Genomic DNA, 19,154 nt, shown 5'->3' on the forward strand with positions numbered 1-19,154 from the left:
GTACATAATTGTATGTACAACAAACATACACACTTAAACATACATGCATATATATGCACGTGCTGATGTTATTGGGAACATATAAAGAACAAGTTAAGTTAATGTAAAATAAATAAAACGCAGTATTTGTTGCATACATATATACATAAATACATATTTACATGAATGTATGTAGAATATCCATACTTTGATCTAATTCATATGTGCAATGCACAATATGCACAATTCATATGCACAATATGTACGATTGCAAGTCGATAGTATTCTCGAAATACTTTGTACATACATATATACATATTTTTGTACATATATATGTGTATGCTGATGTGCGAGGGTAAGCTCCATTCCTTGTCATTACGTCTCCAACCACACTTTTTAAATCCATAAGAAAACAGTTAACGAGCTTTTCTTCGGCATGGCAAGCATATTGATTCTTCAGAACACAGAACAATGTTCAACGACAAGGAGCGTTACATTCTGAATGTGCCAGGGCGTCGTGTTGTCAAGTTTTGAGGTATCCTATATATGTACATATCTTCATATGTTTCTAAACTCAGACTCCAAAGTATGTTTTCAGTGTATCCTTGGAAATTAATGAGTTTTCGTGGAATCGGCCGCTTCGTTGAGCGCTACTCAGCGGCGCAAGAATTGTTGGTGGCTGGCTGGCCTTTATTCTGATGATACAAATTTTCGCTTTTTCTGACGTTGTCTTGTCTACCTTCTTGGCTGTTGTGCTGTGTAGTTTCCTCATTTAGCGTTTTCTGCCCTTCTCCTTAGCATTTTGATTTAGGTTGTTTTGAGTTTGGGTCGCATTATATTTATTCGTTACGTTACTTATGAATTTATCTACATATGTTGACTGCATTTTCTCTGCCTCCTTTTTTAAATAGCTGTTAATTATTTAATGGCAATAGCGACACAATAATTCTTCAACACTTTTATTTCCTGCGAGACTGAGAATTATAAGTATTACTCATTTGTAAATACAGCCATAGGTAGGTGTGCTTGTTCGCATTAACTGTATGTTTAGATGAACCTAAACCATGTTTCTTTCCGGTTTCAGAAATCGAAAAATATCTTAATACTATAACTACAAATGTAACTACAGTTTATCAAAAGTCATATGAAAAATCATAAATCTATTTACCTTGGGGATACTGACGGACACGGCATTGTTTCTGGGTGGAAGGGAGGGATTTCGGGATTCGGGATTTCGGATTTCGGGATTTCGGGAAAATTTGTATTAATCTCTCTTCAAGGGTGGCTGTACATATGTATGTACATATTTGATAGTAATGGTGATAACAATAAAAGTACATTTATTTATATTTATTTTGTTCCAGATAAACTAGAACCCCACACACCAAGCTTCAATATGGGATACTTGGTATCGCCGTATCCATATGGAAACGGTACTCCCAGCGGATTACCAGTGACGATGGTAAGAATAGACAACTTTTAAGTGTTTGAATCATCCAGAGCTAAGCCTGGTCTCCATAATAATATTTAAAATAATACAAATGCGTTGAATCTATGGTTACGCCCCAATTTAAACGTTTGTTGAAGCTATTTTTGTTTGTATATATTAGTAAAGAAATATCGGATGCATTTGAATGAAATTTCTTACGTCAAATGTTTTAAGAAGTCTTATCCTTATTAGAAGACTTCTAAAACAGATTTTTGTGTCATGTATGTACATATGTATATGTATATATGTACATATATGTAAATATGTTTATTGTTCTGTTTTATTTCCGTCATAAAAATCCATTTTGTGTAAGATGCAGAATAAAATTATATACAATTTATCTTCGATAATTACTTTTATAATAAACTACAGACTTAAAGGTATACATTACAATGATAGACATTCACAACAAGATGTACATACATATGTATGTACGGTGGGGTGAAAACAGTAGTTGCGTGTAAAAGGGTGCAATTCCCAATAGCTATAATTAGGCTTAAACGACTGAGTTTGAAGGGTTCAAGGGGAGGTTTCTCACATTATCGCGTCAATTCAAATGAAACAAATTGGTAGACCAATTACAAATTTTTAGACCAATAAAAGCAAACAAATAAAATTCTAGATAATTATATGGGGGAGTGTAGGGTATGGTGGCGAACACTTTGTTTTTTTGCATCTCTCTCTTTCAAAGATCAATATTTTTCAAAATTTCTATTGAGCTTATTTCTGTCAGAAGCAGTTGTTAAAATTGAAATCGAGTGCAATTTCACAGCTCTTGGCGCAAACCCGAAAACCCCAAACCTGGCCAAGCCCGATGTAATTACGCAATCATACCTTAAAAGCTATTGTTGGACATATGATGATGTCACAATCATACGGCGCAAATTTTGAAAAATTTAACATACCAAAAACTGTTTGCCAAGACCTAAATATACGTTCCACATACTTGTCTGACTCAATTTATGAAAAATCTTCACTCTGTCTCTGTTAACACACATATCCAATAACATAATAATTCGTACATTTTTTGGGTTATTTTTGACTTATATTTAATTTTGAATATGTGATGAGCTACTGAGCGTTTTAATAATAATAATAAGAATATGATTATTGAGTTTAATATAGTATAGTATAATCAGACTATTTCCTTTAGTACGACCACTAACTGGTGGATTTAGATCATTTTTTATACTCGTACTCAAAAAAGAGTTAAGGGGTATATTGTATTTGTGGTAAAAGTGGATGTGTGCAGCGCAGAGAAGGAAACGTTTCCGACCCCTAAAGTATACATATATATTCCACAAAGGATTAAAATCTGTGACAGGCACAATTTTAAAGATACAATAAAACTAAAAAGTATCGTAGAGAATGACCGTATCTACCAGACTGACGAATCTGAATCAGATCGTATCATAATTATAGCCAGAATGAAGAATTTTCAGTTGCTTCCCCCGCCTCCTCCTGCACTAGACCACGCCACTCTTTCTCGCTCGCACACTCTGCCTCGTTATGTACGCGAGCGCCCTCTAGCGGAGGAGATTTAGAATATAAATGGTACATGTATAATATACATGTTAGATGTAGAATATACATGTTAGATGTAGAATATACATTTTAGATGTAGATAACAGAAGTAGCAAAAAAATTTAAAATTAAATTTTTTTTTTAATTCTAAAAAGACATTAGGTCAAAAATGTATATACTGACTGAGTACGGTTACTCACACGTTCCTTCTCGTTTACATCTTCAAACGAGAGAAAGGGACTTTTTATACCCGTACTCAAAAAAGAGTTAAGGGGTATATTAGATTTGTGGTAAAAGTGGATGTGTGCAACGCAGAGAAGGAAACGTTTCCGACCCCATAAAGTATATATATTCTTGATCAGCATCAATAGCCGAGTCTATATAGCCATGTCCGTCTGTCCGTCCGTCTGTCCGTCTGTCCGTCCGTCCGTCCGTCCGTCCGTCCGTCCGTCTTGATGAGCGCCTGGATCTCAGAGACTAAAGATACGATAAAACTAAAAACGCAGTATCGTAGAAAATGCCCATATCTACCAGAGTGCCGAATCTGAATCAGATCGGATCATAATTATAGCCAGAATGAAGAAATTAATTTTCAGTTGCTTCCCCTCCCCCTCCCGCCGCCGACAACGCATCTCATTTTTCTTCTCGCTCGCACATTCTGCCGCGTTCAGTGCGCGAGCAACCCCTAGCGGAGGAGATGTAGAATCTAATTGGAACATGTAAAATCTACATGTTAGATGTAGAATATACATTGTATATGTAGATGTAGATATCATATGTAGCAAAAAAAATGTAAAATGTAAAATTTTTTTTTTTTCTAAAATTCTTAAAAATCATAAGCTCAAAAATGTATATACTGACTGAGTACGGGTATAAGTAGAGTCGCGTCCCCAGAAGCGACTCACACGTTCCTTCTCGTTTTATTTTCGATCAAGGATGTTGTCGAATTTCACCGATGTTGCGTGCCTTCTTACGCTTGTGTCTCGTTATTTTTTGTAGTAAACCAACTGAGATTGGGCCAACTGTAGATTTTGATATGTACATATGGATTAAAGGCTAATATCGGGCTGCGTAATCCAACACTATGCATTAACTTTTTCCACACCCATACCCATTCTATTGCTTCTTGTTGGACATTAGGCGTAAATAATTTGATTTAACCATGTGTTCATGGTTACAAAAATTACAAACACATTCATTCGACAATACCTTGAGAATTGAAAACGGAACGGATATATTTGACCCCAAACAAAATCGACTCTGTGAGTGGCGTTAATTCAATTTATCGGTCTTCACCCACAGGGTTTGTATTTGCCCTGGGAAGTTGCCATACAGGAAACGGACACGGAATAGCAAAGAAAAATCTGACCATAGGGCCTGGGCTTTTCATTCGGGGTTATGTACATGTACATACATATATACTACAAAGACTGCAGGAGCAGACTACTGCTCCCTCCTCTTGTTTACCTGTCTCTTGGCTCACCGGTTTCACCCCACGTTACTTACTGCTTTCAAACGATAGCTTTATCTACGTGGCTCGTTTTGCAAGACTTACGACTTACTTCGGACTATGATAACAATGAAAGGTTAAGTGCAAATATACCTCTTAAACAAAAAATACAACATAAACGTGAAAATAACCTAGAAAAGCCTGAGGCAGTCTGGTAGGCTGTTTAGAAATAGTCCGTACAAAAGGAAACTGGCTTGAAATTTTTTCATTTTTGAGGTTTGGTTAACGAATTTTAGCTCCACCGTTTATTCATAGATTTTAATGAACAATACCTTAAACGACGCTTAATTAATGCGTCTATCTAAAACTAAAAATGTTGGCCAAGATTTTTTTTCGACTTTTCCCTAGTTTTAAAAGTCAAAATTAAAAAAAAAAAAATACCGCAAAAAATTATGAAATTTGAAAGCTTAATATCTTCCAGCCGTTAAGCTGCAGATACAAAGTGTCTTATAGCTGCATTAGTCAGCATTTCAGAACTGCAAAGTTCTATGCAACCAGATATAAGATACTTAAGTTATGTGAAAAATAGAAGCACTATCTCTGAAAAAACCATGAAAAAATTCCAGATTTAAAAAGCTCTTTAAACAAAAATTTAAAACTAAAAAAAAAAATAAAGTACTAAACAAATTTTTAAATCCCGAAATCTATCCGAAAAAGTAATTTTGGTCCACAGCGGAAAGAAAAAAGTTAAATTTTGTTGAGTAGGTTTATCGGCAACCTTAGAGGTAAAATTACATAGTTTTTTTTTAAATTGCTAACAATCTTCTTCGCTTATCTTGTTTTTATTAATTAATGGAGTATATATGTACATGCATTCAAGTCGCTTCAAAGGGTTTTCCTCACGTCATATCGCGAAAATCGTGATTCTCAAAACTGACATTTTAACTATAAAATCTAATAAATTAAAGTCCATTTATTTTAACATAGACGATTCAAAAAATACTTCTTTGTATTGTTATGGGCTGCTTTAGTGCTAAATTTGAGATTTTTTAGTTTATTAATTTTTAATTTTCGAGGAACCTATTTATAGAAAGGTAAAAACTTTTCTATAGAAACAACTCCACATACTCTGGCTATCATTTTAAAAAAACCACACGCAATTTGGTGCACGCGCTGCGGAGAAATGAAATGAAATATGCCTTCAAACACACACTATTGGACCAAAATTGAAGATTTTTTTTCATTAATTTTTAATTCTTGAGGGCTATTTATAGAAATGTACAAATTTGTTTGTGCAAACCATGCCCCATTCTCTGGCTATCCATAAAAAAACACCATGCAATTTGGTGCACGCGTTGCGGAGATAGCCGCTTACACACAAATTTGTTTCTACAAATTTATAGTATAGATTAAAAAAGTGACCTTGTTCCATTTTCTGAGCATTAACATTTCAGCAGGATAATGCACCGATTTATGTTGCCCGGGCTACAATGGGTTTTTTCGAGACCTACAATATACCATTGATGAAGTGGCCGGCAATGAGTCCGGACTTAAATCCCATTGAGGATCTGTGGGACATCCTTGCAGCAAAAGTTTATGCCTGTACAAAGAAAGATTTAAAAAAAAGCTATCGTTGCAGAATGGGTCAAGATTAGATTATCAACTCAAAAAAACTTGGCAGGGTCAATGCCCCCTAGGCTGAAGAAACTTCAGGAGCATCAGGCAACTCCAATAATTATTAACAGAGCTCATTTTTCTAAATACTTTTTCCCTGGTTTTTCGATGAAAAATATGTTTTGCTGATATAAGAATTTTCTATGTGAATCATACAAAACTTTTGTTATTTAAAAAATGTATATGGAATTTGTTTATGCGTTTTTGTTTTGTATTTATAAGAAGCTAACCAAATAAACAATGTTAATTTACTTGAAATGTAATTCAAATTTTGCAACATTTATAATTTAAAAACGTAAAAAAAAGCATTGCTTAGTGTATTATAAAATGACAAAAAAAACTTTGTGATCTTGATTATCGAATTGTGATTTTTTTTTTTGTACTCCTTATCAATTAAATTAATATAATAATTATAGAAATTGAAACAATTGACTTATTTAAAGTTCATTATCACGAGAATAATTTTATTTAATGTTGTGATGAATATGCATTCTTTTAATCTCTTCTTATTTTCTGAATTTGTCGTGTGTCTCTAAGAATTTAATTTCTTAAATCATCGGCGTATACCAACACCATACCACACATATATACACACTCACACATACAACTTTTTTGCTCCACCCCCATTGTCGGTTTCGGTAGTCTCTCTCTGTCGTCCTTTCTCGGATTTTCCAGCTTCTATGGGTTCTTTTTGTTTCTCTCTCTCTCTCCCGCTCGCACTTTCTTACGCACGCACTGATGTCAATGTAGTCGGCGCACATACATACATATATACATGCATATATACATACATACAAAAGCACCATTCTTGCACTCGTGGCAGTTTCGAATGTAGGAAGCAATCTAAAAGCCCAGCCCAGCCGATTGAAACAACTAAGTAAAATAAAAACCACCCCCCGAAACTGACGAGTATTAGCGAGTTTTTACGAAACGAAACTGAATGCAACCCCAAAATCAGTTCACGATTATTATTTCAGACAATGGCGTCAAGTTTCGATATTTACCATCTAAAGAACATACTGATAATCTCTGTGTAAACTCGGTAAAGTTTTAATAGTGCACTGTGCACTATACGAATAATTCAGATCCTTTTTTAGGGTTCAGTAAACACATCTCCTTTTTTATCAGCGCTTTGGAAATTCAGAGATTCCAAAAATTAAAACATAACGGCGCTGTCCAAGGTAAAAAAAAAATTGGCAAAGAAATACAATTGGGGATTTTATTCGAGTAAATAAGCACCATGTAGCACCAGTAGCATCATGCACACATGCAGACTAAGATTGAAGATTTTTCTTTCAAATAAATTTTATTTCAGGAAAATAAGAAAATAGCGTGCTTGAAAGGTCAAAGTACTTTGAAAAGTTCTTTTAAATTGCTTTTCAACCTTAATTCGTAGGAAAATACATTTTTTTTACCCGTACTCAAAAAAGAGTTAAGGGGTATATTAGATTTGTGGTAAAAGTGGATGTGTGTAACGCAGAGAAGGAAACGTTTCCGACCCCATAAAGCATATATATATTCTTGATCAGCATCAATAGCCGAGTCGATAGAGCCATGTATGTCTGTCCGTCTGACCGTCTTGTTCGACGCCTGGATCTCAGAGACTACAAGAGCTAGGGCAACCAAATTTGGTTTCCAGACTCATGTGATATCACACTGCTACAAGTGCATTTCAAAATTTCGCCCCGCCCCCTTCCGCCACCACAAAGGACGAAAATCTGTGGCAGGCACACTTTTAAAGATACGATAAAACTAAAACCGCAGTATCGTAGAGAATGATTCATATCTACCAGATTGCCGAATCTGAATCAGATCGGATCATAATTATAGCCAGAATGAAGAAATTAATTTTCAGTTGCTTCCCCCTCCTCGTCCTGCCAGAGACTTGATACTCATTCTCTTTCTCGCTCGAACACTCTGCCGCGTTATGTACGCGAGCGCTCTCTACCGGAGTAGATGTAGAATCTAAATGGTACATGTATAATCTACATGTTAGATGTAGAATATACATTGTAGATGTAGATAAAAGATGTAGCAAGAAAATGTAAAATTAAAAAAATATTTTTGTATTGTGTCATCCACTTCAATATCAATAAAAACGAGAAGGAACGTGTGAGTCGTTTCTGGGGACACGACTCTACTTATACCCGTACTCAGTCAGTATATACATTATTGAGCTTATGATTTTTTAGAATTTTAGAAAAAAAAAAATTTTACATTTCACTTTTTTTTGCTACATCTGCTATCTACATATACAATGTCTATTCGACATCTAACATGTAGATTGTACATGTTCCATTCATATTCTACATCTCCTCCGCTAGGGGTTGCTCGCGCACTGAACGCGGCAGAGTGTGCGAGCGAGAAGGAAAATGAGTTGCGTTGTCGTGGGCGGGAGGGGGACCCCTCCCAACTGAAAATTAATTTCTTCATTCTGGCTATAATTATGATCCGATCTGATTCAGATTCGGCAGTCTGGTAGATATGGTCATTCTCTATGATACTGCGTTTTTAGTTTTATCGTATCTTTAAAAATGTGCCTGCCACAGATTTTCGTTCTTTGTGGGGGCGGAAGGGGGCGGGGCGAAATTTTGAAATACACTTGTAGCAGTGGGATATCACATGAGTCTGGAAACCAAATTTGGTTGCCCTAGCTCTTATAGTCTCTTGAGATCTAGGCGCTCATCGAGACAGACAGACAGACAGACAGACAGACAGACAGACAGACGGACAGACAGACATAGCTATATCGACTCGGCTATTGATGCTGATCAAGAATATATATACTTTATGGGGTCGGAAAATTTTCCTTCTCTGCGTTACACACATCCACTTTTACCACAAATCTAATATACCCCTTAACTCTTTTTTGAGTACGGGTATAAAAATATTGATGTGTTAATAATCAGTGATCAGAACAATGGGTCTGTGGGGGTTGGCGCTAGAGCCAAACGAGTGCGCAGGGGACTTGTACCCCCAGTTTTTTTAAATGTAGTATAAAAACATTTGTTTGTGTATTGTTCAACAGCGAAAGTGAAAAACAGGACTTCCTGTATGTGCTAAAAGTTATTGAGATATAAAATTGATAAATTCGTGATATGGTTATATCGTTTTGGATTTTTTTTGGTGATACTTACGACATGCACAGTACAGAATAAAAACCAGCTGTTTAAAATTAATGCCTAACACAATAGAGCTATACATTATCTGTGGTAATAAAAACCTTTTGGGGGTCGTAAGAGTCTTGTAACCGATGGCAACGCACGGGTTATTATTTCAAAAAGGAATTAGCAATCTAGTAGATATTGTAATTTTTAATGATACTGCGTTTTCAGTTTTTGAGTATCTTAAAAATTGTGGATTTTCGACAAATTTTGGCAACATTTTATAAAAACAAACTTAATTCAATGTGATATCACAGGAGTCTACACACAAAATGTGGTTCCGATAGCTCTTATAGTGTCTGAGAAAAATACACAGAAACAGGCAACAAACAGTCGCACAGGCGGTTATATCGACTCGGCTATTGATGCTGATCAAGAATATATTTACTTTTTGGGGTCGGAAAGTCTTCTTTCTGGCTGATACACATATCTACTTCCACCACTAAACTAATACATACATATATCCTTAAACTCTGCGAGAATAGGATATAAAAATTAAAAATTTCGAACACTGAACACTAGTCTAGCCTCAAGTTTAGAATTTGTCTAAAATAAACAATGCTATGCTAAAATGCTTCATTCGGAAATAGCTAACATTTGAGAGTATTATTAACTATCTTTGAAGCTTCACGTCAGCATCACGGAATTTTTTTATTCCAATTGTATTCTGTCTACAAGTCCTGAAAATATAAATTACTATATCCGTTATATTCGGAAAATGAGTATTAAAATGTATTAAAAAAAAATTAGTTTCGTATAGAATGAATACACATGCATATGAGTACATATGTACATATATGTACATATCTTGTGAATATGAGCTAAGGATGAATACAACTGAACATACTCGCACAGGCACACCGGCAACATCTTCTAAGCCGAAAGGGGTTGTAGTGTTGTCGTGTCGGGAGCAACCGGTATATATGTACATACATACATATATGTAAGCAGTGGGAGAGCAGCGTTGGCGGCACGTTTTATATTCGTTTAGCGGCGGCTACATCAAAGGCATATTTTCAGTTTCGCTGACTCGTTTGCCGTTGTAGCCAACTGCCGCTTGTTATTATTTCTGTTTGTGTGTTGGTGTTTTTTTCTGTTTTATTCATCAAGCCACAACAAGTATGACGACAACATCAGTGATAAATTGAACATACATATATGTACATATCATACATACAAGTATACTATGTAAATATTTTTTTGCAAGTAGACATTGACATACGGATTTACAGTTATTCAGAAACGTAGGAGTATGTTTTAATGTAGCAAGCATATGCCCCTGCATGCATATTCTGATTTCAGTAATCACGACATACCAATATGTACATACATACGTCTTACTGTTAGAATGTGATGCAATATGTAATTTCATATATTTTTTTCATATATAAATTGGTTAGTTTATTAATCAAATATTGTACTATAACTTTTATTTTCAGGCGAATAAAATGGGACTACCTCCGTTCTTCTGCCATAATGCTGACCCACTGACAACACCACCTCCTGCGCACTGTGGTATTCCTCCATATCAATTGGATCCCAAGGCTATGGGTAAGAACCTCTTTGAGAATTTGTATTTGTTCATTATTTTTTGGACAAATGTTTTCACACCTATTATTTAAAATAAAATTACTCTTATAAAACTATCTGGAACCATCCGATTTTGTTAAAATGCAGTTTTCTATATTATATACTTGGTTGCGCACTACACTGTGTATGGATGTACAGATACAGTATGTCCATGTGTTGATCATAGATGATCAAACAAATGTCATATTGTTACATGGCGTTCCATTCTCATTTCATGAACTATTAACTTATATGTAGTTGAAATTGAATTCAATTAAAAGTTCTAAAAATGTACAATGCAAAAATATCAGTCGGGCATCAACTAAAAACCGAACGTTTAATGAGCAGCTTGATCCCTCTTTATGGTTATCAATAAGATTATTAATCTCATATGTATGCATCATGTATATATACATTGTACATAGTACATAGTATGTATTAATCGATGACTCAATATCGGGATATTGTACATGTGTACATATATACGTAAATACATATGAACACGATGTGAGAAGAATAATTTTCAATTGATATATGTATTTAAGTACCATCGTTGTGGTTTGGCTATACTACTACTTGTACACCCTTATACTCTCTCTCGTTCGGTACGGGGCAACCGGGTAACCCAACCGCGAGCTATTGACTTTCTCACCCTCGGCCTCAAAGACGAAATTCAAACAAATTATGAAATAATAATTGCACATGATGCGATTTTATTTGTATACATGCTATAATATGGCATTGATCCATCCATTCTGCCAAATTTCCCTCGTTGTTTGCTTGTTTTCTATGGGGTTCGTGGTGGGTTGAAATCGAGCACGGGCTGCCGATCTAATGGGTACCAGCGGCGTAAATAAAAGGCATGCACTTAAGAGGTCCAATGGATTACACGGTTTTATGAACGTTTACAATGGCGTACTAATAATTGAATAACACAATAAAATCTCAACCAGCTTCAAGAGAGGAAAGCTACAGGGGTGATATGCGGTTACGAGTGGGACAGGGTCTGGGTACAGTAATCTCCGCATTTTATTTTGCCCTGAATAATTATGAATTCGAGTGAATATTATTACTTTTGTAGTTTTAAAATAAATCTTCAAATAATCCTGGAAGTATGGCAATACATACATATATGCATATACAACATACATATGTATGCATGTAGAAACACAGTACAAAACACAGAAAGCACGACATTTTTATTTTAGTAAGATGTTTTTACGGCTTGGTATAAAAGCATAGAAACATCTTTGCACGCGTCAGAAAGTGCAACCAACGGCAGCAGAAAGAAAATTTCGAATAGCGCGTACATACATATTTTCAATTTAAAACTACAATCATATTTGGACTAACTTCAGTTTCAATGTTGTATAAAGGACTAATTGCTGAACTATTAGTAAAACATGAAGAGGGGCGTTTTCCATTTCAAGGATATAAAGAGGACCGCCCTCTGCGCGGCGTGGTTAAAAGAACGTCGTTCATGACCTGCAGTGCAGTGTTGTGTTGGCTTTGGCTGTGGCTGGCAACAACCCCCGTCGTCCTTTCTTGGTACAACACTCAAGCTCGAACTTTAAATCGGGTGGTTTGTCACGTTTGCAATCGCTGTCAGCACATGGCTCTCTAGATCTCCCAGTAATGATATGCCCAACATAAGTAGGCACATCGGAGATTAGATCATTGGTAATTTGATGAGATCGAAAATACTTTTAGTTTTCCCTCGACTCTCGAACGACCATCGCCCCTATCTGTAGTGCAAAATCATATGGATACAGATATGCATTCATACACACCTATATGTATAATATTGCTTGATTTATGCAAATTTATGTTTGTGCAATACCACGCGTAGCAATTTTTTTTATTTAAAATTAAAAAAAAAATGTTTAAACCAAGTTGTAGGTTGAATGCACCTAATGATGTCACAATAGTAGTCGCTATGGGACAACGGTAATACTTCACATCGTTTAATGGGTTCTACCCTTATTTGAAATTGATAGTAGTTCACAGAGCAATCGCATCGAGTTTAAGGGTAGCGCAACAGACGGGAACAAATAGCCGGGGGAAGATATTACTAATATGATATGAGCCAACCCATTCAACGGGATGGGATGGAATATCTGGCAGAGAGTACCTAATGAATAAAAACATGTTGCACAACCACATAATAATGACATCTTTTTGTCGCTAGTTCAATTCAATTCTGGAAAGGCATGTCTCGTCCCCTTCGGCACACGTTACCGCCCGCGGGTGATTGCAGCGACCGCCCCGGTCCCGTCACCCTTCTGGCAGTTTGTTATGCTGCCGCATCGTATAACAATAAAAACTTGAAAATGACAACAATGGCATAAAATGTAAGGGCTAAAAGAAGAATGACATCAGCGGGACATGAAATAGAAAGGACAACAAAATTTCAATTAAAAAAAAAACGGCTTGAAAGTAGAAATGAAAATGCTAAATAATCCTATATTTACACATCTACTTTACTGCCGATAAGCGAGCAAATTCATTTCCCGCCCTTACATAGATATAGTATGTATAAATACACATGTACACACAATGTACATTTTTATGGTTTTCTTGGGGGTAATCAATTGAAATGCATTAGAACCTTTTAAATGTGACGATGTAATTTGTGTAGACTAGAGCCATTTAAAGCATATTCTTTCGGAAACGCGAACGATTTTAAAGATAGACAAATGTCAACATATGTGTTGATTATAAACATAATAATTATTATACTTATTTTTTCATATATGTATGTATGTATACATATGTATATATGTATGTAAATATGTTTAGATTCAACTGCCAAACTTTGCGCCCGGCTACCGCTACCGGACTCGTTTATACCCGTACTCGAAGAGATAAGTGGTATATTAAATTTGTTGTAAAAGTGTATCTGAGTCGATATAGCCATGTCTGTCTGTCCGTCCGTCCGCCTGTTCGTCTCGTTTATCACCTAGCTCTCAGAGACTATAAGAGCTAGAGCAACTAAATTTTGTTCAGACTCACTGTTAAAAGTGTATTTCAAAAGCTACGTCTATATTGTAGTTAACAGATGTAGCAAAAAAAAATGGAAACAGATAAAAATTAATATACAATGACGATCAATGGAATAGAGTAAGGAATTTTCTTTATGAAATTTCATTTTTTAAATAAAAGTACGAATTAATATGGAAAATATTAATTTTTTCATTATTCAGGACTTTATTCTTTATTAAGAAAATTAAAAATTAGAGTTCTCGGTCAAATGGTTTTGTTATAATATAACAAATGAAATTTCATGTAAAAAATTCCTGAGTCAGTTCCATTGATCGGCAGTGTATACTGACTGAGTACGGGTATAAAAGTAGAGTCGCGGCCACTACGACTTCCAACGTTCCCTCTCGTTTTCTATTGGACTATTGTAGCTGCTGCACACACTTAAGTAAGGGTAAGGGCAAGGGAAGCGAAAAACTAAAAGAAATCGTCAAGCACAGGTTCTAAAATATTGAATGAGGACCAATAAATATCCGATTGAAGATTGGTTTTATTAACACGACCCAAAACGTCGTTTGGACTTACAAACTAAACCACAAATTAATGAAATTAACGGATTAAAAAAGATACAACATTTTGGTGGATTATGTATGTATATATGTACAATAAGAAACTCTTCTGAAACGTTGCGGCATAAATTCAATTAATGTACATATGTACATATATGTACATGTATAGTACATGTATAGTACATGTATAGTACATGTGCATACACATATTCTTGTTGTTTCTTTCGCATCTTTTGAGAAATATTGAATATAAGATTTAAAATGTTATTTATATTATTTTTTGCAAAATGGTAAAAAATTGTACATAGAACTTATTTTTGCGACATCTCCCTAATTCTATTTTCAGGGTTAACACGTCCCGCTTTATATCCGTTTGCAGCAGGTCAATACCCTTACCCAATGCTTAGTCCTGATATGACTCAGGTTGCTTCCTGGTATGTATTTTATATAATTCCTTTTGATTCCTTTCATAGCACCGCCGCGGCACACTGGTGTACCGTGGTGATCAGTTGGTGTGCCACGGCAAACAGTCAAGGTTTTGTGAAGATAATTATTATTATTGGTACATTGATTTTAGTTATAAATAAACATTGCTTTTTACTTTGGTGAACCTCTAAATTTGATTGATTTTATGGGTGTACCTTAAACACAAAAGTTGGCGGAGCACTGATCTATGTTTGCAGCTAATTTTTTCGGCCAGAAAAAATATATTTTTTCTTGTTGTTCAAATGATGAATGTAATTTAAAAGCAAGTAAGGATGGTTAGATTGGAGCTCAATATTCCTATGTGCAAAAGTACATACAGTTGCGGTCAAAATGGTGCGGTAAAAAGTAACCTCCTTGACCAAATGCTCTGCTGTCGCAACAAAATTGTTGTTGCTTTATAGTCCATTCTTATTTAGGCAGACATCTCAAATTTCAGCGCCATACAGTGATTCGTTTATTATTATTTAAGAGGCAGAACGGCGAAACAAAAGAAAATTTGGATAAATATTATGGGGCTAATGCTTTCTTCAGATCACACCGAGAAATATTGCTTTCAAAAATTTAATTTTGGCCGAAACTCCACTATCGATGAAGTGGCAGGCCCTCCTAAAAGGTTACTCAGGAAAATTAAAAAAAAATACATGAAATGGTGTTGACTGATCGCAAAGTGTAGGGCGCGAGCTAGCAGATGCCCCAAGGATGACTACTGAGTGCATATGAAAAAGCTATCCTGCCACTGGGCGCCGCGTTTGCTGACTACAGACCAACAAAATTAAAAAATCGCCGGATACCAGGAGGACGATCCGAAAGACACCTGCAAAGTTGCCAAAAAGTGGTTCGCTGCCAACTAAATTTTAAAACTCGCTTAAAACAGTTATTATATAAGATATAAACACTCTCAGAAAATTTTTTTAGACCTTAGAAAAAATGCAAGACAATTATTTTTAGCGTCCCCGTTTTTGAGGTTCTTCAACATTTTAATGTTTTTCTGAAAATTTTGAAGGTTTATTTTAAGTTGTTTTATATTATTACAATCTGCAATTAAGGTAGGATATATGAAAAGTCATATTGTCACTACTATTATTTTGACCGCAGCTGTATGTATATTGTATTGATGATGCAGTAATTCGATTAAAGCAAATGACTTCTGGCTTTATGAAGAACAACATCAGTTTCTAAAATTGAAAACAAAATTTTAATTAGCCCTATACATATGTAAGTGATTTTATATATTCTTATTGCCATCGTCACTGATGCTGATCTCCGATATGATCATGATCAAATTGTCTTTTGTTACATGCGTATGGGATATACGATAATTTTTAAACCAAAGGAAGAAATTTATTCTTGTAAAAAAAAACCAGTATTTTAAGTATTTAGCGCATAGAAAAGTTAAAAATAATGTTTTATTTTAATTTATTTAAGATAAAAATAAAACACGTCTGCAATGCTCTGTATAAAGGGACTACTTAATATTGTATTAAAAGATGAATTTTTATGGTCATATATTCTACTTAATTTTTTTTATATAGACTTTTTTGTTCATTATGCAAAATTTACTTTAACAAAATGAGAAACTGCACATGAGCCTCAAAGTTGACCTTTTTATAACGTCCGCAACGGAACCATGCCTAACTTTTTTCAAAAATAGTTAACCTTTTGTTTCAAAATAAGTTTAAAAGTACTGCAAAGTAACTGAATTTTGAAAAAATTTCTTGAAAATATACAAACTTAAACACCAGTTGTCAATTTTAACAAAAAAATGTTCGTGACGTCCGTAACGCAGGATTAACACATACGCATGTACAAGTCTGTAACTAGGATATGGGTCTCCATTTATTTAGGAGTTCATACACCAGAAAACAAAATAAATATAACCGACAGATGGGAAAATGTTAAATTTGGTAGCATTTCATAGCATTTTGGTAATATTTAATCGATTTATGATATCTTATTTTGTATTTATTTTTACAGGCACACGCCATCTGTGTACTCTGCATCTAGTTTTAGAACCCCATATCCCACATCAATACCAATTAACACTACGCTTTCAAGGTGAAATAGAATAGAATAAACATTGTTATAATACTGGTTAATACAAATACAATTATGTTTTAGCGATTTTCCATTCCGATTCTCACCGAGCCTGCTGCCTTCAGTACACGCTACATCCCATCATGTTTTAAATTCCCATCCTGCCATTGTGGGGGCCAGTTCCAAACAAGACTGTGGTTCTACGGACCCAACAACGAATAATCGTTATCCAAGGTAAGACATAGACTAACCAATTGTGATATACTATTAAAAAAGCTTTTATTAACTTTATGTGTACATACATATTTTTACATACAAATGTATGTAAAAAAAAACATGTGTGTATTTATCTATGAATATAATTTGTATATATACGTATACATATACTGGACTAGCAGACCCGCGCGCTTCGCTGCTTACTAAATTAATTTAATTTTTAGGTATTCATCGAAATTAAACAATGATAATCAAAAGCAACATATGTATATATTTACACAAATTGAAATTTGTTCAGAAATCAATTTTTCACAGAAAAAGTTATAAAAACAAAATATATTTTTTTTTTAAGGAACCTATTTATGGAAAATAAACATTTTTTTTTAAATAATGTCAAATACTTTGGCTATCATTTACCGCATGCAATTTGGTGCACGCGTTGCGGAGATAGCCACCCTTGCACACATTTTGTTTTCTAAAAATTTATAGTATATATGTCAATAACAGAACAGCCCAAGCAAGCACTTTTAAATATTTATTCTTCTATCCGATCTGAAATAAGTTTGATTACTATGTTGAATATTTTTAGTATTGCCCTGTATTTTTAGTGTATTTTGTATTTGTTCATCAATGCTTCCAACACGCCATTGACATTTTTTCTGCGCGTGGGTGGGCGATTTACAGACGCCATCTTTAATTTAGCCATAGCTTACTATAGAGTGGACACACACACACACATACAAATAGACAAATGGACAGACATCCTGAATATATGAACTCTCTCATTGGCCCTCTCATTGATATAGCGTCTGCGCATACGACTCCATCCCCTAAATGTGCCACATGTACAAGGTTTTTAAAGCAGATGTCTAAAACGTTTGTGAGCCTTACTATGTAGACTTTAAGATTTCGCTAATAAGTATACTCCCGTGTTAAGTTTAGTTTTGTCTGCTACTTCCTTTTGCATCAAGCTTGAAAATTTTTTGTTCTTTGCAATTTCTCAGAATTCACGAACCGAAAATATTGAAAATTTAATGCATAATTTGTATTAATGTGACTTAAAAGGGAGTCCTTTTTTTATAGAAAACTGAACATTACAATAATTTACATATTTATATGGCAAACAAAATACACTGCTCGTCACATGAATATGACACCCCATCAGGTCAGTTTTCTATCATCGCCTGCTCCCAAACCAAGCACGTTAGAGACTTAATTTCTATTTTAAATTAAAGTGCATTTTATTGTTTTAATATGATTAAAAGAAAGATTTAGTTATTAAGCTGTAAGTATTTAAAAAACAATATATCAAAAAAAACAGTGAATTCCGGGGTCTTAAATTTGCGCCACTTGAATAGGACATGCGTTTAGTTTGATCGTTAGCTTTGCAAGATGAACACCTATACTTAGTTGATTTAACTTTGTGATAACGTTTGACTTATTAATTTAATAAAGCGTAAAGCGGTCAACCGATGTGGAAAAAGGACATATCAAATCATACAAGGTAGCTGGACTATCTGTTGCTAAAATATTAAAATAAATATCGATAGAAGCTGACATGTTGTACTCCAGTTTTTAACTAATGAGTCATAATATGGGAAAAAAAAATAAAGGTCGCACACACAGAGTTCTACAGCAGCAGAGATGCGACTTATATTTAGGAAAGCGTAAAATTCACACGTTTCTTTGGAGAAAATTAGAGAAAAATGTGGTGTTAAGGCCAGTCTAACAACAATGCAGCGCGTTATTTTGAAAGCTTAACATCTAAAAAATCTTAAAATAAAGAAGAAGCCACCTCTTAGCCCCGTTCGAAAAGACAAAGTTATCGCCGCGCACATGTTAGTTGGACTTCGCAGTGTCACGCGTGGTCTTCTCAGACGAAAAAAATTCCATTTGGAAGGCCCTGTTGGATAAAGTTATTATTTTCCTGATCTTCGGAAAGAAACCCATCATTTGGATAGAATCCATAGCAGAGTTGGCGGTGAGATGGTGTGGGGGCCATTTCGCATTGTGACACCTTC

General features: G+C 34.8%; 1 protein-coding gene across 3 annotated transcripts in view; it reads left to right on the forward strand.

Annotated features, from left to right (window-relative positions):
- Positions 1-19,154, forward strand: part of LOC111070862 (protein pangolin, isoforms A/H/I/S) — a 53,982-nt gene that overhangs the window by 8,200 nt on the left and 26,628 nt on the right. For all 3 annotated transcript variants that reach the window (XR_002607430.2, XM_022361878.2, XM_022361879.2), the window contains exons 4-8: positions 1,344-1,441; positions 10,720-10,831; positions 14,744-14,831; positions 16,858-16,938; positions 17,002-17,151. Coding sequence is in view for 2 of the 3 variants with exons in the window: in XM_022361878.2 (XP_022217570.1) it covers positions 1,344-1,441; positions 10,720-10,831; positions 14,744-14,831; positions 16,858-16,938; positions 17,002-17,151 (529 nt within the window). In the remaining variant the exon portion in view is untranslated. The remainder of the gene's footprint in view (positions 1-1,343; positions 1,442-10,719; positions 10,832-14,743; positions 14,832-16,857; positions 16,939-17,001; positions 17,152-19,154) is intronic.

The sequence above is a fragment of the Drosophila obscura genome, unplaced genomic scaffold (assembly GCF_018151105.1).
Source record: "Drosophila obscura isolate BZ-5 IFL unplaced genomic scaffold, ASM1815110v1 contig_187, whole genome shotgun sequence".
Lineage (NCBI taxonomy): Eukaryota > Metazoa > Arthropoda > Insecta > Diptera > Drosophilidae > Drosophila > Drosophila obscura.